This window comes from Podarcis melisellensis, assembly GCF_964234715.1.
Source record: "Podarcis melisellensis genome assembly, chromosome: 5".
In the NCBI taxonomy this organism is placed as follows: domain Eukaryota; kingdom Metazoa; phylum Chordata; class Lepidosauria; order Squamata; family Lacertidae; genus Podarcis; species Podarcis melisellensis.
In genome coordinates, this window is record NC_138537.1 from 24,833,380 (window position 1) to 24,861,346 (window position 27,967).

Genomic DNA, 27,967 nt, shown 5'->3' on the forward strand with positions numbered 1-27,967 from the left:
AAAAGACGCGGAAGGCGCGAATGCCATCGGTCAGCAATTACTTAGTCACGTGCGTTCCTTATTATGCTTTCAGGGCGCATGCTCTTTTGGTTTCGGAAACCCGAGCTGCCCCGCCCCCATAACCCCTCTCGCGCGGCGGGCCCATCCTTCCCGGCCTGCTTCATTGGACGCGCGGAAGCGAGTGACGGGTAAGAGCAGCCATTCGGCAGCGGGCGTTCTAGGTCGGCCCGCCCAGCTTCTTCGCGGATTGGGAGCTGCGGCTTCTCGCTTTAACCGGGTTGGCTGACTGTGGAAGCTCTGAGGCGGCTGTGCAGGTTCTTCACCCGGCCACGTTCGCGCGGCGGGCTTTTTCGGTCCTCTCGCTGTTGCGGGGCGTTGCCAGAGCGGCTTTTAGGAGTCCGGCGGCCGCGTCATGGCTTGGAGGTTCATGAGGTGGGGTTTTTTTTGGGGGGGGGGGCGCGGAGCGGGTCCCCGAGGGCCTAGGCAGGGAAGAATCATAAATGGGACGAAGCGCGTGGGGAGGAGGGGGAGGTTCTTCCCGCGTCCACTCCCCGAAAGGAGGCCTTGACTTGAAGGGCCTGCAATTGCCCCACGTTTCTCAGGCCCCCCCCTGCCGCTTTTGCACTAGGCCTCTCGAGTTATGGGGCCGGGACCGGTCGTGGTCCTTCTGCCTCTTTAGGCAGGACTCGCCTTGCTGGTCTGGGACTGATGGGGAAGCTCTTCGGCTGCCTGGCGCGGTGTTGGGAGCGGTGCCTTGTGCTGCGGTCTCAGCCTGTAATTTGGTTTTGCATCATCATTATTATTATTAAATTATTTAATAATAATATTGCTGACCAGGGCAATAAATATTGCAAAAATGCTAACAAGCGTCCAGGAGCCTTCTTCCCCCGAAAAAATGAATTTGGTTAAGTGTTGTGTTACTAAGCTAGGGTAAAGGAAAGGTCTGTGTCACAAGAACTTAACCCTGACCGATATATGTGTGCAGGGAAGGTGTTTCCCGGGACTCTGTTTATCATCAAGGACTTTGATCTCATTCCTGGCCCTTGCATTTCCGGTTTGACCCACCTCTTTGCTCTGGCCTAATAATTTCTTTCTTTCTCACATTTCTTCTTAAAGTACACAGGAGCCAACTCCTTGGGACCATGGTCCCTTTGCTCCCCCAATAAAATATTTGAGGGGGTTGCCCCCCCAGTTGGTGGACCTTGCCATTCACATGGGGTGTGTGAGCCGCATCATGTGGTCAGTAATGTGGGGTGGTGCTTACCTGGGGCCCCCAATATTTAATTCAAGTTGGCACCCCTGTCTAAGTATGTTTGGTGCTGCATCAACTACATCTTGGAAGTAACATTGATGCAGCGCTGACAGACCTATTTCTTCATACCTGTGTTTGCCCTAATTGCTTATAAAAGCAGGATGTGTGTGGTTTGATTTTTCAGAGCATGAGACGGAGCAAATCCTTCATCACACTCTTAGCACTTACCTTCTTATAGCTGCTGCTACTCTACCATCCAGTGTTTTTCTCCCAAGTGTACTTCTTGGTAGCGACACTCAGCTGAGGAGAAAAGTGTTTACTGCACATATGCACACCCCTTTTGCTTTAAAAAGAATTGCGACCCACATTTTATATTGAATTGGGATAGAATATCTTTGTCATGTCTAGTTTGGTCTGTATAGTAGACTTCAGGCATTCAGAAAGGGGATAATAAGTATAGAATAGTTAATTTCTGCAGAGTCACCATTTCCAGTAACACACAAACTTATTTGGTCTCAGTCCCAAGATTACTGTCTAATGTGGAACATATCACATTCCTTTCTTTCAGTACTGTCTTCAAGTAGGTTTCCTAACATTTTTTTCCTATAAATGGGTAGCAGATGGCGAGAGAAATTTGCCTAAGGTCGACACATTTTGAATTCATAACTGATTGGAAGTTTGATGGGTAGGTTAATTGCTAGCGGGTTGGCTAACTATTGACAAGATTACCTTGTTGAGACAGTAGTAGCGATGAAGGTTATCTGAACTGTTTGTGCTAAAGGTTTATTTGTGTTCTGTTTAATTTGTGTTCTCCCCACATTTGGGGGTGTAGTGGGGGAAGACTTTGAACTCACTTAGACACTTATTTCACATGTGTGCATATGTGTGGGGGATTTTTCACCCTTTTTTGTGAATTGCTTAAAAAGTGCCAACTTCAAAGATGTCAAACAAAGATTGCAGTATTGGTTGCTAAACGTGTACAAACCATAGTTATTTCTGATGATTAAAAAAGTAGTACAGATTAAACAACAAAATGTTGCAGTGTGCAGCTTCTGGTCAGGGTATTGGCCTCTCCATATCCCCTTCTTAATTTCTCACCCTATAACAGCCAGTCATTTGGGGTAGGTTGAAATAGATTTAAGCCTAATCCCAGCTGAATCAAAACATTTCTCCAGCAATGTCTTTGAGCAGCTTTCATTTCTGCCCATGAAGGTATTTCAAAAGAGCTCATATCTGTGAACTAGGAAGTGACCTATCAATTGAACACCCTGCCTCCAATAACAAACAATTCCAAATGAAGTTCTTTAAAAATTCTTCTTTTTTGCAGCAATTTTGAATGGGAATTGGATCCTGATATATATGGAGATCGGCATTACAATGCTTTTACTCGAGAATTTTATCCCAGCCTAGAAGACCTTATGGGGTCAGATGCTACTATGGTGACTGAAGAAGATACGGATTCAGCTATCTTATTTGGAACTCTGAGAGGCAATGTGGTTGGATTGCGGTATTATACAGGAGTGGTAAGTACAGGAGGAATACAAATTAGTAACTGAAAACTAGATTGCTTGAAAGGAAAAACTAGGTATGTTGTATAAATTCTAGATAACTAGGTTGTTTGTACTCCCAGTAATGAGCAGAGGCGACTGAAGCATTAAGTAATTTGCACTTTAATTGTAATTCTGAGGGGGGGCGGTTAATTCAGGGATGGCTAACCTTTGACAATGTAGTGTCCGTCAAAGGTTGTTGGACTCACAAATCCCATCATCCCTGACCATTAGCCATGGTGGCTAATGAGTAAGTAAATAGGGCTTCCTTGTGAATAGGATTATGTAGGAAAGGGGAAGAGTGATGACACCGATGGGGGTATTAATATTGTTTGCCTTTTAAATAGCTCCACTCCTGTTTTACATGTGAACTGGGCAAACCCAAATTTAAAGTATGATTGCAAGTAGTAACATCATATGATGGGTTAAGGCTGTAAATAGATGTTCTTGATAGTGGTGCCTTCATTAGGGAATTCCCCTCTGTCTCAAATTCAGTTGAGGTGAGGTAATTAAATTTCTATAGCACCCTTCATCTGTAGATTGCAGGGCGGTTTGTAATATAAAAATCTTCAAGGTGGAACTTATTTTTTTGTGTATAACTTCATCCAGAGCTGTTCACTGAGCCTATTCTAGAACAGATTTGGACCTTACTCTATTTCTGCGAGGTGACTGGTATTGCAAGCAAGATCCACACTTCCACTGTGTGTGTATCTTATATCAGATTCCCAATGTGTTAATTGTACAAAGAAGTGTATTTCTTTAAGTTGAAGCATTGTAGCATATTATAATGTTCCAACTTTGATTATACACTTGGGTACTGAGGCTAAAGACTGCTCTGAAGTTTAATGTACCTGAAATGTTGAGGGAAATCCTCAATCCTTCTTTAGCTTATATACAGAATGTTTCTAGTACTGTAAAAACTTCCTGTTAGAACAAGGGCTTTTGCATTTTTCTCCAAAATGAATTGAACAGTTTCCACCTTCACTTCAAGTCAGGCTGTCATATTCAAATTCTTTTGCAACGCTAAAGAAATTTCAGCTGCTCTCTGAGCAATGGCATATGGATGATTTTATTACTTTGAAATTTCATTGTGTTTAATATTACTGTAAAAAAACATTGGAAGCAAAAAATATATGGTGTAAAGGTAAAACTGCCTTAACAGTGTTTTAAAGATATTTTGGTTGTATTTTGTATTTTGTACATTTTAAATAACGTGAAGGCTAATTTTGCAGGTCAATAATAATGAAATGGTTGCACTCCAGAGAGAGCCTAACAACGCATATGACAAGAATGCTGTAAAAGTAAATAATGCGAATGGAGACCAGGTAGGCCACATCAAAAAAGAGCTGGCAGCATCATTGGCATACATCATGGACAATAAGTTGGCAGTGGTGGAGGGGTAAGTATGTAAATGTAGGGCTATTTCCCCTGTTGTTTTCTTGAACAGCAGTCCATTGGTAGTAGTTAGTAAAAATAAAAGTTTGCTACTGTTTATATGATGTGAATCATTCTGATTGTGCCACTAAAATTAGTTTCTAATAAATAAAGTGGGATATCTGGAAGTAGAATCACAATTTGCAGGAAGCAAACTCTATAAACTAAGAAGTCTCAGTATCTGATTGCTGGTTGTGCTGGTGGCTTATGTTGAACAGGTATAGTATAGTGTAAACAAACTTGCAAACATGAAGTGGTTTACTGAATCTGTCACAGATTGATAAGTTCATTGAGGTTTAGAACTGAGACCAGATATATAAGTAATACTTATTCTACTATCTCTTGAAGCATTGCATAATTAAGGTTAGGTTTTAAAGACCAAGGTTTTCCCTACCTTTAACTTTAATCAATTTTTGCCACTGAATTTCCATACCTTTTTGAAGTGTACTACTAACAAGCTGACAAAGGTCCGTATAGTTAAAGCTATGGTTTTCCCAGTAGTGATGTATGGAAGTGAGAACTGGACCATAAAGAAAGCTGATTGCCAAAGAATCGATGCTTTTGAATTATGGTGCTGGAGGAGACTCTTGAGAGTCCCATGGACTGCAAGAAGATCAAACCTATCCATTCTTAAGGAAATCAGCCCTGAGTGCTCACTGGAAGGATAGATCGTGAAGCTGAGGCTCCAATACTTTGGCCACCTCATGTGAAGAGAAGACTCCCTAGAAAAGACCCTGATGTTGGGAAAGATAGAGGGCACAAGGAGAAGGGGACGACAGAGGATGAGATGGTTGGACGGTGTTCTCGAAGCTATGAACATGAGTTTGACCAAACTGCGGGAGGCAGTGGAAGACAGGAGTGCCTGGTGTGCTCTGGTCCAAGGGTCACAAAGAGTCAGACACGATTAAATGACTAAACAACAACAACACTAACATATTGATTCGACAGTAATATTGTATATGTAAATAGTAGAAACAGGTGGTTCACTTAATTCTCTCCGCTCTTAAAATCAGTCCCCCCCCTTCTTACCCCTTCATTCCCTTTCCATTGCATTCTAGGCTCCTTTTATAGTTCATTTCAGGATTGTGATAGTTATAGGTAAAACTAGAACTGATGAGGCTGAGATTCAAATCTCCACCCAGGTATGATGCTTACTTGGCAACTTTGATCCAGTCAGTGTCTCAGTCGAACATACCTCACACGTTTGTTGTGAAGATAAAAAACCCCAGCTATTTGTGTGCACTGTATGCTGTCCTAGTCTTTTGGTTTTTTAAAAGGAAGGGCAGGGTATAAATGTAATAATGTCATGTTTTTCTTTTTGTCTAGGGTTGTTCCTTCTGGAGCAAAGAATACTTTCACTATGCCAGTACAGTTGAGTTTTTGGGGAAAAGCAGAAAATAAGCAAGCGGTTCTTGATCGACTAAAAATGCAGGGCTTTAAATTAGCTCCTCCAGGAAAAAGTAAGTTAAATAAATATTTTATACAGAAACTTAATAGAAATTCCTTTAAGCAAAACATGAAGTATTTCTTAGCTTATTAAACTTTTCTTATTTCGCATCACATCGATCTCTGTAAATATAAAGCAGTTTTGGTCTCCTGATGATGGGAGAGCATTTGTAGTCATTGATTAGTTTTTTCCCCCTTCCCCTTTTAAAAATGATACCCAGTTTCAGAATTTAGCGTTGGGACTAGCAAGAAATATGGCAAAGCTGGAACAAGTTACAGTGCTCCGGTCCATGCTGCTGTACAAATGACAACTGAACAGGTACAATGCATGTTTGTTGTTAGAATTTGAGTTGCTGAGTGTACTTTAGAACTTTAAACTCTCCTTTTAATAGGAGTAGAGCTTTGGGGTATATTACCTCGTCTAACTTCTCTGTACAATTCTAGCTCAAGACTGAATTTGACAAACTCTTTGAAGATCTGAAGGAAGATGATAAAACGCGTGAAGTAGAAGCGGCAAAGGTAATATATCCAGCACGTCACATTGATAGTGTGTTAGTGCACACATTAAACACTGGCAAAATGCTAGGAAGTTCTCAGCTACAGGTTGTGGTTTCTGTTACAAAAATGTGTATAATATGACACTTTAATTTTCCAGGCTGTTGTAACTCCATTACTTCCACATCAGAAGCAAGCTTTGGCTTGGATGATTTCACGTGAGAACAACAAGGAGTTGCCTCCATTTTGGGAAGAGAGGGAAAACTACTTCTACAATACAATTACCAACTTTGCTGAAAAAACGCGGCCAGAAAATGTTCTTGGAGGAATATTGGCAGATGACATGGGCTTGGTAATTCTCATATTAGAAAGTTGCCTCTGGGAGCCAGTGTGGTGTATTGGTTAGTGCAGGGGTCAGCAACCTTTTTCAGCTGTGGGCCGGTCCACCGTCCCTCAGACCATGTGGTGGGCCAGATTATATTTTGGAAAAAAGAAAGAAAAAAGAAAGAATTCCTTTGCCCCACAAATAACCCAGAGATGCATTTTAAATAAAAGCACACATTCTACTCATGTAAAAACACGCTGATTCTCGGGCTGGATTAAGAAGGTGATTGGGCCGCATCCGGCCCCCGGGCCTTAGGTTGCCTACCCCTGGGCTAGAGTGTCAGACTATAACTGAGAAGATCCAGGTTCAAATCCCTACTCAACTGCAAAACTTGGTGGGTGACTTTGGGGCAGTCACTGCGTCTCACTTGACCTACCTCACAGGTTTATTGTGACAATAAAAGTGGGAAGAAGCATGTATGCCTCCTTCAGCTCCTTTGAGAAAGGCAGTATAAAAAAGAAATAAATAATACAAACTTAACTTATGAAACAATGTTAATAAAATGTTCAATTTATTTTAGGGTAAAACACTTACAACGATAGCTGTGATACTTAGCAACTTCCATGGTGGCAAACCTCTTCCTGTTAAAAAGAAAAGTGATCAACTGAAGATATTTCCTATTAAGGTAATTTACTGTTAATACCAGACCCCTGCTTGAATTGTATAAGTTCCAACTTCTCATATTTCTAAGACAAAAATAATGCAGATATGTAAAGCAAGAAAGAAGGAATGATATATCACTGATGTTCTTGTAGAATATTTGGTATATATACTGTATATATGTGAATTTAATTTATTTGAATTCTACGTGTTACTTGGACTTTTAGCTAAGCCATCTCTACGACTCAGTTTCTTAAAGAAAACAAAAATACCAAAATAAAAACTGTAAATAAAATGTGTTCTATCACCTCTTGTGCAGTAAGTTTTATCCAGGCTACCAAAAGCAGCCCTAAAGAAAAGGCTCTCCAGAAGGTTCAGGATTTGGCAGTTTTCCAGAAGGAGGTTATTTGCGTAGATATGGATCACTTCTGTCCAGAATTAAGAGAGAGCAGATATAAATAGCCATGCCTCACAATTCTGTGTGTCCTGATTTCGGTGGAACTTAGCAAGTATAGGATTGCAGCCTAAATTCTTCTGTAGGATAAGCGCCACATTTTGTCAGAAAGTCGTAACTAGCAAAGTAGAAAGTATCTCTAGCAGCAAGAGCAATCTTCAGTAATATTTTTTCTTACAGGTTGTTCTCAACAGTACATAGATGTATAAATTTATCTAGTTGCTAGTTGGCTTAGATTAGTTAACATTTGGGGCATATTGGAATGGTTTTGTTGCATTTCTGAACAAAAAATATTGTAATGCCCTAAAAATGCTATGTTTCTGGGCAACATGCCTGATGCATTCAGTATAAATCCATAAGGCCACTAGAGGGTGCTTCCTAAGTAGACACCATGTACCAATCCTGTACAAGAAAGAGACTTAAAATCTCAGAAAATGGTCCGAATGTTGCAATCTTCTGGAGAAGATGGGACAACAGTAGCAGCCAATTGGAAAACAAGGAACAAATTCGAACAAACAAACTGTATTCTTAATTTACAGGGAGGATCTAAAATATATAGTGTTTTAGAAATTACAGCTGCTTGTTGTAAATTTTGGGAAACCTTGATTGATTGATTGATTGATTGAGGTGAGTGTATTATCTGAATAACTGGAAGTGTCTGAAGTAGTGGAAAACTTACTAACTGGTACTTTGAAGAGCTGTGCTAGCCACATGTTCTTTCAAGTATGTTTCAACTAATTTCCATAAGATTTGTTTTGTTTTTAAACTAAATTTTACATGCCATTTCAGTGTGTTTATTTTTCTTTTAGAAATGTGTTCCTGCTGTGAAAAATGACCAAGAAGGTAATTTTGATCTGGAAACTAATCAAATTTGTTTTGAATTCAGTCAGATGACAACTTTCAGTAGAAATTAATTTAAGAAATTATTTTTTTACATTAAATATCCTAATTGATCACCAGTAGCTTAAATTTATGACGTGTTGTGGAAAGGGGAATTATTGGCTTGCCTTTGCCTTTGCTTTTATTTTTCTTTTGTATTTATTTTTATTATGTATTTTCCATTTCTTACACCATGATTTTAATGTTGTGAACTGCCCTGAGATCTACTGGATAGGGTGGTATGCAACATTAATTAATTAAATTAATTAACTAATAATAAGTTATTAGAGAAATCATGGGGTGTTTTTTGTTTTGTTAAGCACCCAGAATTGGCCTGCAGCTGAATGCTTCTGATACAAAGGAGAGTGATTCTCTTCCATCTCAGTCATCCAGAACCCATCCAAAGAGGTAAGCATATTTTATCTGTTCTTATAAGTCAATTGCAAACTACTTCTGAACTGTTCTCTCCCCCCCTCCCCTGTGTGAGAGAGGGGGTGTTTCTTGGGAGAGACGTTGCTTTCTGGAGTAAAATCATGTGTTTTTTAGATGTGCCAAACATGTTGCAAGGTTATCTTTATTCTGGCCCGTTTGGTGACTAGCATATTTTCTGTTCCATGCTACTGTTTGGTAAATTCATCTCTATACCCTATCAATCTAAATGATCAGATTGCGCTTGTGAAATCCTCTATTCATTGTAATCCTTTTGCTTTCTAAATGCTTTAGAGCTATGGGCAAAAAGCCAAAGTATACAGTAAGCAGTGACTCAGAGCCTGAAGAGCAGAACACAGAAATAATGGAAAGTGAGCTTCACTTATTTTTTGGGGTCATTATATTTGTTTTAACAACTTTATTGATTTCCACACTGTGTTAACACTTTTCTTGTTTTCCCAGCCAAAGTGCAAAAAACGCATCCAGCAACAAGAAAGAGAAGAAAAGGTATGATGCTAGTACTTAAAAAATACTACTATCAAAAAGTTATTGTTCCCCCTTCCCAATGAAACCTGATAACAGTATCCTAATGAGGCCTTTCTAACAGAGTGTGTGTGACTTTTTGCAGAACTTAAACATATACTGGTGCATAACATATAGTTGTTGGCATGGTGCAAGTGAATGTGTGTTTGCACATTGTCACATGGGCTGCTTTAGGTTTTTGAATTAACTGGCCTGTGGTCTAGTTGAATCAGGACTGGCTCTAAGCTAGGAAGAATAATCTTTGATCTATGATCTGTAATATCTGTATTAATTGTGGTGGCTAAACCTATAGTCCTCATCTTCTTTATACCCAGAAGACAATGCACAGATAGTATGTGCACGAATGCTCACATGATTGAATGAACAGCTTTTCAAAATAATCTTATTTTAACTAATTTAAACAGGAACTTTTTTCAAATGTATGCCACTATTTAGTTATAAAACATTTTCACAGCTTCTTGTGATATTCAAGAGGATAAAGCATTTGCTTCTGCTCTTGAGGAACCAGCCATTTCTTCAAAAAAGACAAAGAAAAAAGGTATCCAAACTATTAAGCTTTTCCTTTTACAATGCCACTTAACACGAAATGCTTTTTAACAAGCCTATAGTTGGGAAGGAAAGGAAAACATCTGAAACTTCTGGACTGATTGAACCGTGTAAAGCGATGATTCCTAGTTGGTGGTATGCAGACCCCAGGAATTATATGTAACCCACCCAGGGGCTCTGTGGCACCATTAATTAACAAAAACTATCATAGAGGTATCAAAATTTTCAAAAGTAAGGGGTCCATGGCTTGGTTTTTGAAAAACAGGGGGGTCTGCAATACTTAGCTAATTGGGAACTACTGGTATAAATGATTGAATTCCTATGCAGTAGTTAAAGCAAAAATGGGAATAATACATATTTAGGATTAGAAATGATAGTAAATAATTGCAAATTGATTGGATACATCTAAAGAGGACTACATGGAAGTAATCATTGTGATGTTACATTGCTAATTATTGTTTTTCCTCTTCAAAGGTGTTGTTACTATTCAGCATAAGAAAAATGAAGGTGAAGAGACACTTGGGACAACACTGATCATTTGTCCACTTTCTGTCCTAAGTAACTGGATTGTAGGTTTTAAATTTAAACAGTTGTGCTTTTCCAAGATAAAAATATGGCATCTTAATTTCTAAAAAAATGTTAAAGTGAAGTTATATGGGGATTAGAATTTTAATACAGCCTAAATGTTCATAACCAAGATTTAAAGTGCAATCATATTTATTCATATTATCTTGTTGAATTCATTGGGGCTTATTCTTAGGTAAACATAGAATTGTAGCCAGAGTAATATAATTTAAGGCGGTTGATGATGAACCGAATGGGTTGGGTATTTCTAATATTGACTGTGCCTCCAGGCTTGAAACTACAGTATGCAAGTTGCTCCCATTTTTTTTTCAGCAGAACAACTTCCATTGTAGTCACAATAAATCTGAATTAGGCTTACTCTTACTGTGCTCTATCAGGCAGGACTGTGGCTCAGTGGTAGAGCATCTGCTTTGCCTGCAGAAGGTCCCAGGTTCGATCCCTAGCATTTCCAGGTAGAGCTGGGAGTGCCTCCTTTCTGAAAGATGGAGAGCCACTGCCAGTCAGTGAATATAGTACTGAGCTAGATGCACCAAGGGGACATGGGTGGCGCTGTGGGTTAAACCACAGAGCCTAGGACTTGCCGATCAGAAGGTCGGCAGTTCGAGTCCCCGCAACGGGGTGAGCTCCCGTTGCTCGGTCCCTGCTCCTGCCAACCTAGCAGTTCGAAAGCACGTCAAAGTGCAAGTAGATAAATAGGGACCGCTCCGGCGGGAAGGTAAACGGCGTTTCTGTGCGCTGCTCTGGTTCTCCAGAAGCAGCTTAGTCATGCTGGCCACATGACCCGGAAGCTGTACACCGGCTCCATCGGCCAATAGAGCGAGATGAGCGCTGCAACCCCAGAGTCGGCCACAACTGGACCTAATGGTCAGGGGTCCCTTTACCTTTTTTTAGATGCACCAAGGGTTATGATTCCTATGTTCCTGACTGTAGTATAGCTTAGAAACCTCTTGACAGACGACAGTTGTTGAGCCATCAGTTAATCGCAACCATCTGGTTAATTTTTATTTCAGGATCAGTTTGAACAACATGTGGACCCGGGTGTTCACTTGAACATTTACGTTTACTATGGCTCGGAGCGCAGCAAAGATCCAGCGGTACTTTCAAGGCAGGATGTTGTATTAACAACTTACAACATTTTAGCTAGTGACTATGGAGTAAGTATGGTGAAAAGTTGCAGCAAGATAAAGAAAAGCAGTGTATACATCATAAATATTTGACTTTTGTTCTAAAATACAACCTAATATTGAGCTTTTTCCAAATCAATGCCAAATGCTCCATTGTATTCCTTTTGTTTTTTAAAACATGTAATCTGCTTTTCCCATTGTATGAGTCTTTAGTTCAGAACAAGCATATACAGTGGTACCTCAGGTTATATACTCTTCAGGTTACAGACTCTGCTAACCCAGAAATAGTACCTCAGGTTAATAACTTTGCTTCAAGATGAGAACAGAAATCGTGCACCGGTGGCACGGCGGCAACAGGAGGCCCCATTAGCTAAAGTAGTGCTCAGGTTAAGAACAGTTTCAGGTTAAGAACCGACCTCCGGAACGAATTAAGTACTTAACCCGAGGTACCACTGTATATACGAAGGAGGTTTTTGTCTTGCAGAAGGGTGTCTCCAAGCATAAACTGCCATTGCTCATCTCATATCATCACCCGTGACCTCTTTCCCCAGATGGGCGCTGGATAAAACGGGCACACTTGACAACTACAGGGGCAGGGTTCCTCTGTGAATCTGCAGTTCTAAGCACAGAGAAAATAGGCTTTAATATTTTCTGGTGTCTCCAGTTGGTAGAAAGTGGGATTAGATGGCAAATGTTCTCTTTTACTCCCGCCCAGGTGTTTTAGTTTCTAATGGCTTCCAGTCACTAATGGTTTCTATGCTTTTATCTTGAAACAGTTTAATGTTTTATACTTGAGGTGTTCATTATACTCTAGGTGCACTATGATGCACTTTCATATAGGTTGTTATATTTTATTACACTGTAAGTTTTTTGGGATTCTATCCAACTAAGTCATATTCAGAGCAGACTCGCTGAAATTGATGGACGTGACTAACTTGAGTTCATTGATTTTCAGTGGGTCTCCTCTGAGTACAACTTAGTTGGCTACAACTCTTGGAGTCTTGTTCTACCTGGCATTAAGTGCTTAAATTACTGTAATGGATAGCTTGGAAATAACTCGGATGTTATTCTAAGTCAGCTGTTGCAGAAGGAGTAGTAAAAATAAGTGAAATTCTGTACCTGGAAGCTCTCAAGGCTTTTATGTTTTCCAGCTGGGCAACAGAAAGATAAACATTTGGTTCCTGCTCTTAGAGCTTGAAAATGATATCAGTTCTGAGAATTGCATACCATTTAAGGAAGTTAAGTGGAGACTGATTTTTGTAAATGTAGATGTGGGCATTTAAAAACAGATCCACTGTGTGTTGGGTGTGCATGCCTTAAGTAGCAGTATAGCAGTTTTAAAAGCACATGCTCAAGTAGCAAATCTTTTACAGCAGTTTTAAGTTGCAACTGATGTTTGGAGAGTGGGGGTGATTGCGGTAGAGAGGATACAGCTCAGACTGGATAGTAATGCTGGGACTATGTGTGGTGGTGCGGTGCCTGGTGGCTGTGACTTTTTTGTCTGTTTAAGCAGCTGACACAATCTTGCCTTCCTCTGCCCATTTCTTAGGTGATATTATTAATTGCATCTTGATGTGGGTGCTCACCCTTGGAAATAGAGTAGAAAACTTTGTTTTTTCTCATACAGCTCCAATGGAAACACTTGTAAAATACTGAGCTGTTTTTGGCACCTGCTAGAAATGTTTTTGTTTAGGCAAGCATGTCCAGTCATATAAATTGGATGTGTATTTTATTATGCAATTTTATTTTGTAATGTGTGTGTGTGTGTGTGTGTGTGTTATATTTGAAACTACTTATTCTGTTTATGTTTAGATTTTATTTTTGGTCAACTTTATATGTTATGTAAACTGCTTAGAGGTTTAGTGATTGTAATCCTATTAAATAAACAAAAGCTCTTTCTGGAGTGAAATAGGGCCTGTATTACACTTCCATTTTCTCTGTCCCTTAAAGACAAAACTCCAGTTGCTTAGCTGCTGCTTTATTTTAAATCGTATGACTAACAGTTCTATTGATACGTTCTGATGACTGTCATGGGAATAAATTTAACAAATCTGTGTAGTATCTGCTTTAGATGTGAACTGTAAGTAGAGCATGCTTGTATTTAAGCCGTTCAAATAATTTCCCATATCTTACACTGTGTGTGTGTGTACATACACACACCTGTGATCTGGGGGCAAGTGTGGCCCTCCAGGTCCCTCTATCTGGCTCGTGGGGCTCTTTCTAGGCCACACACCTTCCTTGAGTATTTTTATTGGTTGAAATTGTCCTTATAATGCCTCTTGCATTAATTGGGTTGGATTTTCAGTGAAGCAGCAAAAGTGATTTGGCTTCCAGGCCTTCATGCACGCTTGATGTAGCAGACTTCCTCTATTCCTCTTCATAAAGGTTACGTATATTCTTCTGGAATAGAGAATGAAAGCAAAATGGTTTCTTTTTATTTTTTTTAAGTTGCTGCTTATTTTACAGAGTTTACTTATATCCTTAAAGTACTACAGCCATTATTTAAATTTTGTTCTAGGCCAGAGGTAATAGCCCTTTACACAAATTAAAATGGCTGAGAGTGGTGTTGGATGAAGGACACACAATACGAAATCCAAATGCTCAACAGACAAAAGCTGTACTGGACCTAGATGCACAAAGAAGATGGATTTTGACAGGTAATTATGCCAAAGGGAGAACACTGCAGCAATGTGTTAATTGACTATAAGAGTTATGCTGATTTCAGTAAGATTTTTCAACAGTACTGTGATGCATTATGTCTCTTAGTTTGTTTTGCAGTCTGTAAAATTGCTTTAGTTAAGATTGCTACTTGCTTTGGGGCACGTGTGTATGCACTCCTCCCTCCAGGGAGCATTCAATTAGCAAATTTCAGCCCAAGCAGGAGCAATCAGTGCAGTGGGATAGTACTGCACCACCCTATTGACAGCACTGTTGCTTCCACTTAGCAGGATGGGGCAGGGCAGTAGCAAGGTCAGGGCTTGTATGGGCAGATCAGCAGAGTCAATGTGGCACTCTGGGCTGCCATTCTGCCACTCTGACCTGCTCCTGCACCATCCTGGCAAACAGTAGAGACCCCACTTTTGGAAGGGTGGCTAGTGCAGCAGCACCTTGTCTGCAGCTGCTCTTGAGCATGTGGAATTTAGCAGCATGTAAGAGATGCAAGAGCAGTTCTGCTAGGGATGCAACATCTGTATTTCCTTCCCTTCTGATCATACTAGCTGCTTGGCATTGGAGCCGCCCAGAGAAGCAGCCAAAACTACTGTCCTATTCCAATGGAAGTGCTGTTCCTGCTTTGAGTGCCTGATGTTGCTCAGGGGGCGGTATGAATGTCTTTGCTGGAAAAAACTGCATTTGTAGTGCATATGCAGACATTTTCTCACTTTCAGATGATACCTCTCTGAGAGCAAGCACCTTTTCTACTGTATTTTTCTGCCTGCCTCCAGCACTGCTTTTACTTTTCCAGTCATAAATTCCTGCTGCAAAAATGCAGCCAAAGTGGCTGTTTCCTGTTCTGAACAGTTCAATTGCTCATCAAACAGTGAAGAAATTAGTTCATGAACTGATGGTGTTATTGTTAAAACCCGATTTGAAGCCATGGTTGGACTAGATTCAAATTCTTAGCACTGTTTAGTTTTAATGGACTACTGGGATCAAACCCATAAACTTAGATTAAAGAAAGCATCTCTCCCAGGACAGCAATTGTTTCTGGCCTTAAAGTTTAAATTTTCACTTAATTATACAACTGAATAATAGTTTGAACCGGGAAACCTAGGCTGAGAAATGCCGGCCATCACACCCTTTTCTTCTGCCACATCATATCCAACTCTCAGGGAAGCATTTATTGAGGACTGGTGGGAGAAACAATAGGCTCAAAAGTCAGCTTCTGCCAGCCCTGTTATATGGGCTGATAATCCAGAGATCCAGCCCATTTTTAACTTGCTGATTATAGTGGAGTATTGAAGTTGACATTAATATTAAAATGAAAAAGCAGCTTTGTAAACAAATGCATCAATGCAGTTTAAGCCCAAGAATATTTATTTCCAGTGTAAACTCTTATTTTGATCAGGCTCTATGTCTTTTAGGTAATGACTGTACCTGACTAAAGATGTTTCGAAAGCTAAGCAAAGTAGATGCCAGAACTGTTGCATTTTGCAGTAGTGAGGGACTTCATTATTTACAAGGAGGCACTGCTTTTAAAAAACCATTTTTAATTCATGAAATAAAATCATCAGGATCTAGTGCCAGAATGTGTTGATCCAAAATAATAATCGATGATACAGTCTTGCAACGGCGTGTGGGTTTCCATCAGCCTGCAAGTCAGCCAATCATCTTAAGGCAGGTTCATGTAAATGTAACTTAACAAATGTTTTAATATGTGAAATTGATTTTTAAAAAACCTGCCCAGTAGACGCTAACTACTAATGGTAGAGTGGTACTTAGCAATATTTTGGTGTGATTTTTAAGAATAAGACATAATATTTACCTAAGAATTCAAGCTGATACATTGATACAAATGCCAAAATAATTTTTGGCAAGTTTTTTATACTTGTACAAGGATATTTTTTGTTTACCCAGTCTTTACTTTTGTTTCTGAGTGAATTTTATATGGTGTAATCATAATGTGTGGCATGTTGTCTTTCTTCTTCCTTTTAGGCACACCTATTCAGAATTCCTTAAAGGATTTGTGGTCTCTTCTTTCCTTTTTAAAGCTGAAGCCTTTTACAGATAGAGACTGGTGGCACAGAACAATCCAGCGTCCTGTCACTATGGGAGATCAAGGAGGGCTTAAGTATAAAATGTTTCTAGTTTCTAGTTTTCTAATACATAGCCTTGATAAGTTCCGTATTTTTTGCTCTATAGGACACACTTTTTCCCTTCCAAAAATGAAATGTGTGTGCGTCCTATGGAGCGAATGCAGATTTTCGCTGAAGCCTGGAAAGCGAGAGGGGTTGGTGCGCACTGACCCCTCTCGCTCTCCAGGCTTCAGGAAGCTATCTGCAAGCCTGCGGAGCGCGGCAGGAGTGCCTGCCGGGCTCCCAAGGCTTGCGGATAGCAACCTGCAGAAGGCTTGCGGATTGCAGCAAGCTCCGGGAGCGAAGGCAATGTTGCGCGCAACCTCGCCGCCACTCCTGGACCCGTTCTGGGGGCTGGGGTCGGGAGAAGCTCGGGCTTCCCCCGCCCCAGCTCCGTGGCTAAAAAGGAAGCCAAGACAGCCAGCGGGATCCATCCCGCTGGCTGTCTTGGCTTCTTTGCTCTTTGGGGCGGGGGGGGGTAAATAATTCCCCCCTTTATTCCCCCCCCCAAAAAAAACCCTAGGTGCGCCCTATGGTCCAGTGCGCCCTATAGAGAGAAATATGCGATGCATTTTGTAAAGATCTGTACGAAGATCAGTGGGTTATACATAAATTGAATGATGTGTGAAGAATACAGACTTCATTTAAATTTCTTTTAGTAAAATACAGAAAATTTGCAGTTTTCACTGGGTATACAAGACTGAGCAACTGAGATATAAAATATATCTGATGTTAAAGCCTCACGGGTGCTTCTTTTGTCTTGCTAGGCGTTTACAATCCCTAATTAACAGCATTACACTTCGAAGAACTAAAACAAGCAAAGTTAAAGGGAAGCCAGTTCTGAAGCTCCCGGAACGCAAAGTATTCATTCAGCATATTACACTTACAGATGAAGAGAGCCAAATGTATCATTCTGTGAAAAACGAGAGCATTGCTGCTGTTAAGAGGTAAATAGTGCCAGCTGTTAAGTGGAAGAACAGAATTCCGTTAGGTTGCATTCAGTAATTGTTGTAGTCTGATTTTTTTATCTTGCATGTCTTATAATGCGATACCAAATACGTCTACTCAGAAATAAGCCCTGTTGGATTCAGTAGGACTTAACTCCGAGGTAAGTGTATACAGTGGTACCTTGGTTTATGAACTTAATCCGTTCCAGAAGTCCATTCTTAAACCAAAGCGTTCTTAAACCAAGGCGTGCTTTCCCATAGCAGCGAGGGACTCAATTTAAAAATGGAACACACTCAACAGGAAGCGAAACATGTTCTTATTCCAAGGCAAAGTTCCCAAACCAAAACACCTACTTCTGGGGTTGCATCGTTCTTAATCCAAGTTGTTCATAAACTAAGCTGTTGTTAAACCAAGGTACCACTGTGTAGGATTGCAGCCCTGTAGATTCCATTGTAATAAAACTCCATGGAATTCAATATTAAGACTCCCAAATTTATATATTTTTATAAATTTTATTTTAAGTTTTCATATACATATTAGACTTCCCTTTCTCCCCCCCTTTTTTGGGTTTCTTGTCTTACTTGAAATTTTTAGCTGCATTTTTCACATTACTCCTTTTTAAAGTTATTATCTTGATAATACTTGTAACTGCTTGATTTAAGGTAACTTCAAGCTGTACGCCGGCTCCCTCGGCCAGTAAAGCGAGATGAGCGCCGCAACCCCAAAGTCTGTCACGACTGGACCTAATGGTCAGGGGTCCCTTTACCTTTACTAATGCATTTAATTGCATGCCATGATTTTTTCAATATTACACAAATGATCCCCACTCTTTAATATGTGTGTGTGTGTGTGTCTTTGCGTGCGCGCGCGCGCGCGCACACACACACACACACAATATTAAGACTCCCAAATTTTTGGATTATGTAGAAATTTAATTATTCTTCCTTCAGTGGCCAGTACATTAGCTGTTTTTGTTGCAATTGGAATAGTACTAACAAACTTCCATGATATTTTAATCAGATTAGTACTCTTCAATCGCAACAAGGATTATTAAAAGGATGGTTGAGAAAACGGGAACATCTGCTGCAACTGTTCAGTGACTGCTTGGTCTGTTGTATACAAATAAAACTGCATTGTCAGGCGGAATGCTGTTCTCAAAACAGGGCATGAGATTTTAACTAAGTGGCTCCTGCTAATGCCATTGTTTTCCAGTCCATTATGGAGGGTTAAATGACATGGGAAGCAAAATGGATACACATACATTTACACACCCCTTACACTGAGGTGCCTCATTTGATAGCCTGGATTGTAATCCTTGGTTAAGTCACTGTTTCCAACTGTCATGGTATGGTAAATATGACCTAACAAATCCTGCAAAATTCTCTAATTATTATGGCACAAGAGAGAATTGGGCCAGAATTCGGAGGATTTGTGGATCACGGCTCAAGTATTTAAACTGTAACACTTGCTTTATTTAATGTCAAAATTATCCTGCAGGTATTTCAATGATAGAAGTGTCTTGACCCACTATGCAGATGTTCTTGGTGTGTTGCTCAGGCTGAGACAGTTGTGTTGTCATCCATGGCTCTGTACAAGTGTGTCCTCAGCCAGTGATACAGAAGGTAAGTAATCCCATGTTCTTTTAAAAACATAAAGGTAAAGGTACCCCTGCCCGTACGGGCCAGTCTTGACAGACTCTGGGGTTGTGCGCCCATCTCACTTAAGAGGCCAGGGGCCAGCGCTGTCCGGAGACACTTCCGGGTCACGCGGCCAGCGTGACATCGCTGCTCTGGCGGGCCAGAGCCGCACACGGAAACGCCGTTTACCTTCCCGCTGGTAAGCGGTCCCTATTTATCTACTTGCACCCGGAGGTGCTTTCGAACTGCTAGGTTGGCAGGCGCTGGGACCGAGCAGCGGGAGCGCACCCCGCCGCAGGGATTCGAACCGCCGACCTTTCGATCGGCAAGTCCTAGGCGCTGAGGCTTTAACCCACAGCGCCACCTGCGTCCCCACCATTTAAAAACATAGGAGACCTTTAATCTCAGGTGCTTACACTTCTTGGTTTACGGCGGTTGCTGATGACCCAAATGGGTTGGGTAGTATCTCTCTACACGTGACAAAGGCAAGGGACAAAGAACTCCACAGTAAAAAGTTGTGTGTCACCCTTCTATCGATGCGCACCTGCCAGTTGTTTAGTGTTCAGATCTGTGTACCGTATATACTCAAGTATAAGCCGACTTTTTCAGCACATTTTTTATGCTGAAAAAGGCCCCCTTGGGGGGGATAATAAAAGTTCTAAAACATTCCAATCCTTTAGGGGCATCTTCCATGAAAAAACCTAAATGCCACCAGCCCAGCCCAGTGAGGAGTAACTATGGTCACCACCTACAGAATGTTGAGAATCAACTGGAAAATAAAAAGGGAAAATCAGGAGGCTGGGAGAGTGAGATGAAATAACCCACTAGTTAGGGGAATGGGTATCTGGAACCTTCAATAAGAATAAATCCTACTAGAAGATGAAATACATTGCAACATTTTGTTGTAGATCCTGCTGAAATAGATGCACCTTTGTGGTTATCTTGCACTGTGATACTTTAACCCTGTAACATTGCTCTTTTTAATTTTTTGTGTATGTGTCTGGACAGCTAATAGTACCCCTGAAGAATTGCGTAAGAAATTAATAGAAAAAATGAAGTTCGTGCTCAGCTCTGGATCAGATGAAGAATGTGCCATTTGCTTAGAGTCCCTGAACTTTCCTGTGATAACACACTGTGCCCATGTGTTCTGTAAACCATGTATCTGTGAAGTCATCCAGAGAGAGAAGGTTAGTTATTACCTTTACGAAACTGCAGTGAAGGCAGTTTATCCCACTGGCCAGTAGGTCTACTGTTTTGATAAATCAGGTTAATACTCCTTATATTTTATTTTAATTTATTGCCATCGAAACTAATCTACTGACTTTTCTACATTCTACTGCATGTATTCCTCTTGATTTGGACCTTTTGATTGTATTGACCTGCACGGTTGTTGTTGTTGTTGTTGTTTTTGCATGTGTTTATGATGGCTTCACATTAGACTGAATTGGTACATTGGAGAACTTTAACTTGTTTAATTTCAAGGTTTTGCTCAATACCTTTTTGTCATAATTTCATTGCTGTGGCATGTTTTTTGGTGAGAGGAGGGAAAATGCATAATTATGCTACTAATGGTTAACAGGTCCTACATGGCATTCTTAATTCTTTCGTGGGGGAGTATTGCCACCCACATCATGTCAAACCAAACAGCAGATCAAAATTGGTAAATATCACTCCTGTGCAAGACCTCGTTATTATTTTTTAAGAAACTCAAATGCACATTGCTTCCCCATCTCCATTTTGTCTGTAGTGAGACGTAACCATGGGCTGGTAATATTTGCTGTTACGCACGTCTGGGAAATTATTTTGTTTTGAAAAGCTATGAATGCCCGGAGCAGGAAAAGGCAGTGGAGGTTGGGGACGAGTGATTGCAGAGAGGGACAAGAAACACACACAGCCCAGGTACATTCCATCAAGTTCCACCCAGTGGGGTGGAGGCAAGCAGTGGACAAGCAAAGAATATTCATGACTGAAGAAAAACAATGCGTGGAAACTAACCTGCTAAGCCCACACATAGACAGCCTGATCAGAATGACCTGCCTGCTCTATAAAGCCCCTGTCAAACCAACCTTCATCTAAATAGCACTCTAGCCCACATAAATACAATTAATGGTGCCCGTAAGCCAAACTGTATCTAGGAAAAAAGGGAAGGGGACTCCAATGTCAATTGTTCTGTACACAGTATGGTTTGACTTGTTCATGGTAGAATGTTACCTCCAAAGAGACCTGATTAATTCTTTGTAGTATTCACTTTGTATATTGTATATTACCCTCTTCAAAAAACCGCTGAATTACTAATGGAAGCATAATACAAAAGCTAGCCTTTAAACATGCAGATCACAACAGTGTATTTCTCAGAACTATAAACTTGTGTTATCTTTTTCAGACAAAAGCCAAATGTCCTCTTTGCAGGAAAGAGGTTGGATTAGAAAATTTAGTAGAATGTCCTTCAGAGGAACTGGATAGTGGAAAAAAGCCTGGCCAAGAATGGGTATCTAGTTCAAAGGTAAATGTCAGATTAGAACACGTCATTGTCTGTATTCTGTGGTATGCAAAATATGTTCTTAATTCGTTTTGCATTAAAATGCACCAAAACATTACACTCTAGATAATTACCACACTGGCTAAATTTTGATACATGGATTGTGCTTAGTAACAGGAAAGGGCATGAGTTAGCCACTTTTTATGTTCAGTCTTCTTGGTCCTACTTCTTCCTTCTTCCTTACTGATTTTTGGTGTCTTTTTCCTCTGTGCCCTCATTAAGGATTTAAGCAATTCATCTAGACTCTTGCAAGAACTCTGCTTTCTCCATATTATTTTCTATTACCTTGTCCTTGGCTTTAGCCATCTTCACTGCTTTATTCCGCTGAAAGCAGTGGGAGGTGAGGCCATAACTGGAAAGAATTGTTACCTATGGAAAATACATGGCTTGCACATTTGTGAATTCCTGATATCTTCCTACATTTAATTCCATTTATCAATGTGACTTAGGTTGCTACTTCCTAAAAGTCACACATTACTTTCATGTATGTGTTAACAGTTCCTGTTGCTTTCCAAAATTGAGTTTCTAGGTCTCCAAGTAATGACATTTTATATAGGAAATTAAGTTTTCTTTCCAATTCTTTCACCCTGTGATATTAGTTCCAGATTCACCGATTTCATTTCATTTCTGTGAGGCCAATTATTTTTGGTATGTGGTGGTAAGAAAGGGGAGAAACAATTGGTCAGTCTAGCACACAGGACTCTGAGAACATGCATGCTTTCCTTTGAAACAATAAAACTAACCTCAGGAAAATGAAGAGACTTGTTGTTTGTAAAACTGAAAATAACAACTTTGTGTTTCAGGTCAATGCACTGATGCATGCCTTGATAAAACTAAGGAAGCAAAATCCTGCTGTTAAGAGTTTAATAGTTTCTCAGTTCACAAAGTTCCTGACTCTAATAGAGATTCCACTAAAGTAAGTAGAAATATGTGCTTGTTAAGTTTCTTCAGCATAAGACTGAAAAATGTAAATACTTACTATCTTATCTGCTGTGCTGCATGCCCCTCCCCCCCCCAAAAAAACAACTTCTCGTGAAAAAATCAAAACTTCATATCAAAGGAGGGGTTGTCATTTTAGGGGGGTGAAACTTAGTTTTTGTAAATTTCTTCAGTGAGGCATCTTAAAAAGATGTTTTTAGGTGTGAAGAAATCAAATCTGGTAATATTTTTATGGTTGGACAACATTTAGCTTGTTAAGTCTACATTTGATGAAGAAGCACATAAACTGCTTTTGGAAAACCAAAGAATTTTAATTTTACCTTCTGAAAGTGTCAGATAATAATTATAATTAATAATATAACTGCAAGTAACTGCAAGTTTCTATGCAGTTTTGCACACATTTTACTTAGCAGCAAAATACTAACCAAAATATCTTTTGATAACTGAAGTCATGTTATAGCTTTTTAGCACCCTTCATTTTGGGAATTTGGAAGTTGAAAAATTCAGCATGCCACCATATGAGGTCAGAACTCTCAAATTGACTAACTGTTGTACTTCTTCTGATTCAGGGAATCTGGGTTTGCTTATGCTCGTTTGGATGGGTCTATGACACGGAAACAAAGAGTACAGGCAATTCAGCAGTTCCAAAGTAATGCAGAAGGGTCCCCAACTATAATGCTGTTATCTCTAAAAGCTGGTGGTGTTGGTTTGAATCTCACAGCAGCTTCACAAGTATTTTTAATGGATCCAGTAAGTATAAACAAGTCAATCAGTGTGATATTTACTGGCTCTGCAACACATCCTAGAAATTAAAGAAGGAATGAGAAATTCATTTTTAGCAGCTAGATAATGGCAAAAGAAGGAACGCGGGTGGCGCTGTGGGTTAAACCACAGAGCCTAGGACTTGCCGATCAGAAGGTTGGCAGTTCAAATCCCTGCGACGGGGTGAGCTCCCGTTGCTCGGTCCCTGCTCCTGCCAACCTAGCAGTTTGAAAGTATCTCAAAGTGCAAGTAGAGGTGTCACTCCGGGAGGAAGGTAAACGGCGTTTCCGTGCGCTGCTCTGGTTCTCCAGAAGCGGCTTAGTCATGCTGGCCACATGACCCAGAAGCTGTACGCCGGCTCCCTCGGCCAATAAAGCGAGATGAGCTCCGCAACCCCAGAGTTTTCCGTAACTGGACCTAATGGTTAAGGGGTCCCTTTACCTTAATGGCAAAAGAAAGTGATAATGGTGCTGTTAACTGCAGCAAAAAACAGGTTTCCCCCCATCAGGTTAGCTGTGGTAGAAAACCTTTAATAAAGCTGCTGATTGCAAATGTGCATAAGTTAACTTGAAAAGCTAAGGGAGCCATCCTAACCTCTGGCTGGCAGAGGTGCGGTTTGATGCGCGTGCATTTTCAGGAGTAGAAGTTGTGGAGCAGGGAGTAAAAAAGTCCCTTTGCTGTCCCAGCTCCAAAGTTGGTTCAGCAAAAAGGCCCAAATTGGGCCTCTTGTAACATGATGACAGCAGGTTTGCGCAGCCTCTCCTCTCAGGGATTTCTGCTGGTTACTGCTGTCGGAAATGCTATCTGTCTGGCATTTGTGATATGTATGTTGAGGTGCTCCTTGCTAAGGTGAAGGCTGAGCAGGGGGACATAATCGCTCCATCCATACTCCTTCAAGATCAGGAGTTTGTGTGCCTGCTATCATCCTTGTAAGGAAAAAGTGAAATTGTATCAGTTCATTCCTCCCCCAGTCATCTTTAAAGGCTTTATATCTTATGGAAGTGAATGTGCTCCCCTGGAGAGCCTTTGTATTCTAGCATAACTATAATCTGAAATCCGTTTTTCTTCAAGAATTCTCTTTATTCCAGGCAGCTTGATGGGATAGGCAGTTTGTCACCAAGAAATGGGCTGGTGGACTGATATGTCATGTATATAACTAATAGAAAATGGAATATGTTGGAATACAGTGGTGCCTCGCAAGACGAAATTAATCCGTTCCGTGAGGCTCTTCATATAGCGGTTTTTTCGTCTTGCGAAGCAAGCCCATTGACAGCTTAGCGGATTAGCGCTATTAGCGGTTTAGCGGCTTTTAGCGGCTTATCAGCTTAGCGGATCAGCTGATAAGCGGATTAGCTGCTTAGAAAAAGGGGGGGAGGGGGAAAAACCCCGCAGGAACTCGCAAGACATTTTCGTCTTGCGAAGCAAGCCCATAGGGAAATTCGTTTTGCGAAGCGCCTCCAAAACGGAAAACCCTTTCGTCTAGCGGGTTTTCCGTCTTGCGAGGCGTTCGTCTTGAGGGGCACCACTGTATGTTATTCTCAAATCTTCCAATGCCATGCTAGTAAAACACTAAATAAAGTCCCACAGTGCTATAGTGATCATAGCTTAGAAATTTGAAATGTGAAAGCACATTACTTTTGGCAAGGCTTAGCATGACTACTGAATATCTCTGATAGGCTTGGAATCCTGCTGCAGAAGACCAGTGCTTTGACAGATGTCACAGACTTGGGCAGAAGCAGGATGTTGTCATCACCAAGGTGAGCTGGTGATTATCTTAAGCACCTGTGGTTATAAGAAGTTGCTTTTAATTCGAGCACACTTATACATACTGCTGAACCCAGAGTCCGCAGTTGTGCTTAGGGATGCAGTATAATAAAAGAGGGGCAAGCAAGGAATTAAATCGTATTTTCTGTATTGCAAACATGTGGCCTTTGAAACAACAAAGGGCGCATAGAGTAGCTAAGAGTGTATGTGAAGAGCGTTAAAAAGATGAACTTCTGCCAGTTAACTATTTGGCACAAAGATGGGAAACAGACTGAATCTTGCTTCCCTCACTGACATGATTTCATTTGCCTCTGCTGTTTGAGTGGGGTCCGCAGATAGTTTTCAATCTAAGTCAGCATAGTAATAAGACAGCTTCCCCACACATAAGGCTCCTTGCTATATGAGCAGTTGCAGATAGAAATGAAGGCACTACTTTCTTCTTGTTGCTGTAAGTTCTAGGACTGTACTTTCCATAAATATTTTCCCTGAACTCTTAGTTTGCCAAAGTTCATGGAGGACCACTTAACAACATGTTTTTTTGTTCTACAAACCAAAGCACATAGAACCATAGAGTTGGAAGGGACCCTGAGGATCATATAGTCCGACCCCCTGCAGTGCAGGAATCTTGCCCATCGTGGGGCTCGTACTCACAAACCTGAGATTAAGAGTCTCATGCTCTAGCAGCTGAGCTATCCTAGCATATCTTAATGATATTTAGATAATGGACGTGCATGTGTTTTGCAAGTATGGTTCTGTGAGACTGAGTGTATCAGTTTTTAAATCACTATGGGGCCAAGTACAAATACTATTTGACTGTGTTTGGTGAACCACAGTTTGAGAACCTTTATCCTAGAATGGGGAACCTATGGACTTGCAGCTCTTGTTGGACTCCCAAGTCTCCTTAGCGTGGCTAAGGGTTAGGGATGGGATTTGAGAGTTCACATCTGGAGGGCCGCAGGCTCCCCCATCCTCCATGCTCTAGTATTTGTCTCCTTGCTATTTTTACTTCTTCACATCATAGTAAATGAATTACATGTTTTCAGTAATATATTTAAAGTACCTTTGGAAAAGTAATATGATAGCAGTTAATTTTCTTTTTTCTTTTGTTTGACATTTTCTTTTAAAAAAACACGCATTTAGTTCATTGTGAAGAACTCAGTGGAGGAAAACATGCTGAAAATCCAGGAGAAGAAGAAAGAACTTGCGACTGGAGCCTTTGGAAACAAGAAGTCTTCTAGTGAAACAAAAATTAACGAAATCAAGACTTTGATGGATTTATAAGTTGAGATGTTAGGCCCAGCTAAAGACAGCCGACCTGATGTTACTTGTTCAATCAGTGTGTACATAGCTTTAGAATTACTCTGTTAAATCATCATTGGCATAAGATGTGCCATGTAACAAGCAGGCTGATGCAGCTACCATTATTATTATTATTATTATTATTATTATTATTATTATTATTATTATTATTAATTTTATTTTAGGCTGCATTCCTAAGGCACGGTGGCTCTCAATTTTAGGACAGATGAGAACTTTAATTACTCTCATTTTTCTTTCTATACACACTTCCCTCCTGGCCACCATTTCCCTGGGAAATAAAAGAAAGTTTTTTGTTAGCTCCTCAGGTGGAGTATTTCCCCCCCCCCCTTAGTGTTGGGGGACTGGGTAGGAGCAGGATTCTTTGGATCCAAGCCTCTCCTGCATGTCCCAAATCTCCCAAAATCTTCCCCACTTGGCATCAGAACTGACATTGGTAGGGCCAAAGCCACAGAAGTTTCTGCAGCAGTGGTTGTGGGGGACCAACATCAGATCTCCTTTGCTGAAGTACAGGGGGAGAACCAATTTATCCTATATTGCCTGGGACTGCAGGCATAGGATTTAAGATGGTAACTATCCTGAACACCTGGGCTTCAAAACACAGTTAAAGCAGTTCTTTATCGCCATGTTCTTTAAAGGTACTGGTGCCCTTTTATCAAATTTTCTTGAATTTAGTGTACAAAGGGCAGGTATTACTAATAACAAAGAATACTATTCTTTAGAGTTAAATGAGTCACCTAGCAGTGTCATATTTTATTTGTGTGTTGGGCAGATTGACAGTGACAAACACCAACATGCTTTTGCCTCTGCGGTGAATGCCAGTTAGATAAGTTCATGTGCTCCTGTAACGGTCTACATCAGTAGAAAAGGATTGTAAAATGAGGATGTGTATGACCAGAATTAAGTTCCTCCTTCTTTTTTGCTAGACTATATCCAAACAATCTTAACTCCTAAAAGTAAAATATTTCAAGTTATAGCTTCACAATTTTTAGTTAATTGCACATTCTTAATTTTACAGTGATATGACTTAAAACGGTCTATAGATTGTTGTCCACTATATACTGAGTTTTCTACTATCTCGTACAGCTAGAATCCGGATTTAGGAAATCATGTTTACTGAAAACAAGTAAGCTTTTGTCTGAGTTGATACGCTGCCTCCATTCTCTTGCTGCAAAATCATTCAAGAAATAGCCTCGCTTGAAATAGTAAAACCTCAGTAATTCGGAAGTTTTATTTCTAGGTAAATAAAATTGTGGCTTATGCAGACTCATGCCTGTAATCATTAACATTTTATAATGCTTTTTGTTTATCTACACAGTATGACCTGTAAACAGCAACTGAGGCATACGCTCCTGACAGATCTTGTAAAAATGCACAAGAATCTAATAAACTTTATATCCATGGACTTCTCGCCCATCCCTAGCTTATCTGCTAATCAGAAATCAAAATCTCTAGTGCTGATAAACATTCCCCTGCTGTCCCCATTCTATGCTGGTCACTCTTAGCAAGTAGATAAAACTAGTGGAACACGGAAGAAAACACATGGAGG

General features: G+C 40.4%; 1 protein-coding gene across 1 annotated transcript; it reads left to right on the forward strand.

Moving 5' to 3' along the window:
- The first annotated feature begins 275 nt into the window (after positions 1 to 275).
- On the forward strand, positions 276 to 27,883 carry HLTF (helicase like transcription factor). The gene is made up of 25 exons (XM_081910866.1): positions 276 to 432; positions 2,580 to 2,775; positions 4,032 to 4,198; positions 5,560 to 5,693; positions 5,901 to 5,998; positions 6,124 to 6,198; positions 6,335 to 6,526; positions 7,080 to 7,184; positions 8,423 to 8,456; positions 8,813 to 8,900; positions 9,216 to 9,292; positions 9,384 to 9,428; positions 9,919 to 10,002; positions 10,485 to 10,579; positions 11,606 to 11,749; positions 14,238 to 14,376; positions 16,373 to 16,508; positions 17,280 to 17,459; positions 18,958 to 19,082; positions 20,106 to 20,284; positions 21,481 to 21,600; positions 22,440 to 22,552; positions 23,145 to 23,325; positions 25,014 to 25,094; positions 26,242 to 27,883. The coding sequence occupies exons 1-25, from the start codon at positions 413 to 415 to the stop codon at positions 26,380 to 26,382; spliced, it is 2,949 nt and encodes a 982-aa protein (XP_081766992.1). The 5' UTR covers positions 276 to 412; the 3' UTR covers positions 26,383 to 27,883.
- Positions 27,884 to 27,967: the final 84 nt, after the last annotated feature.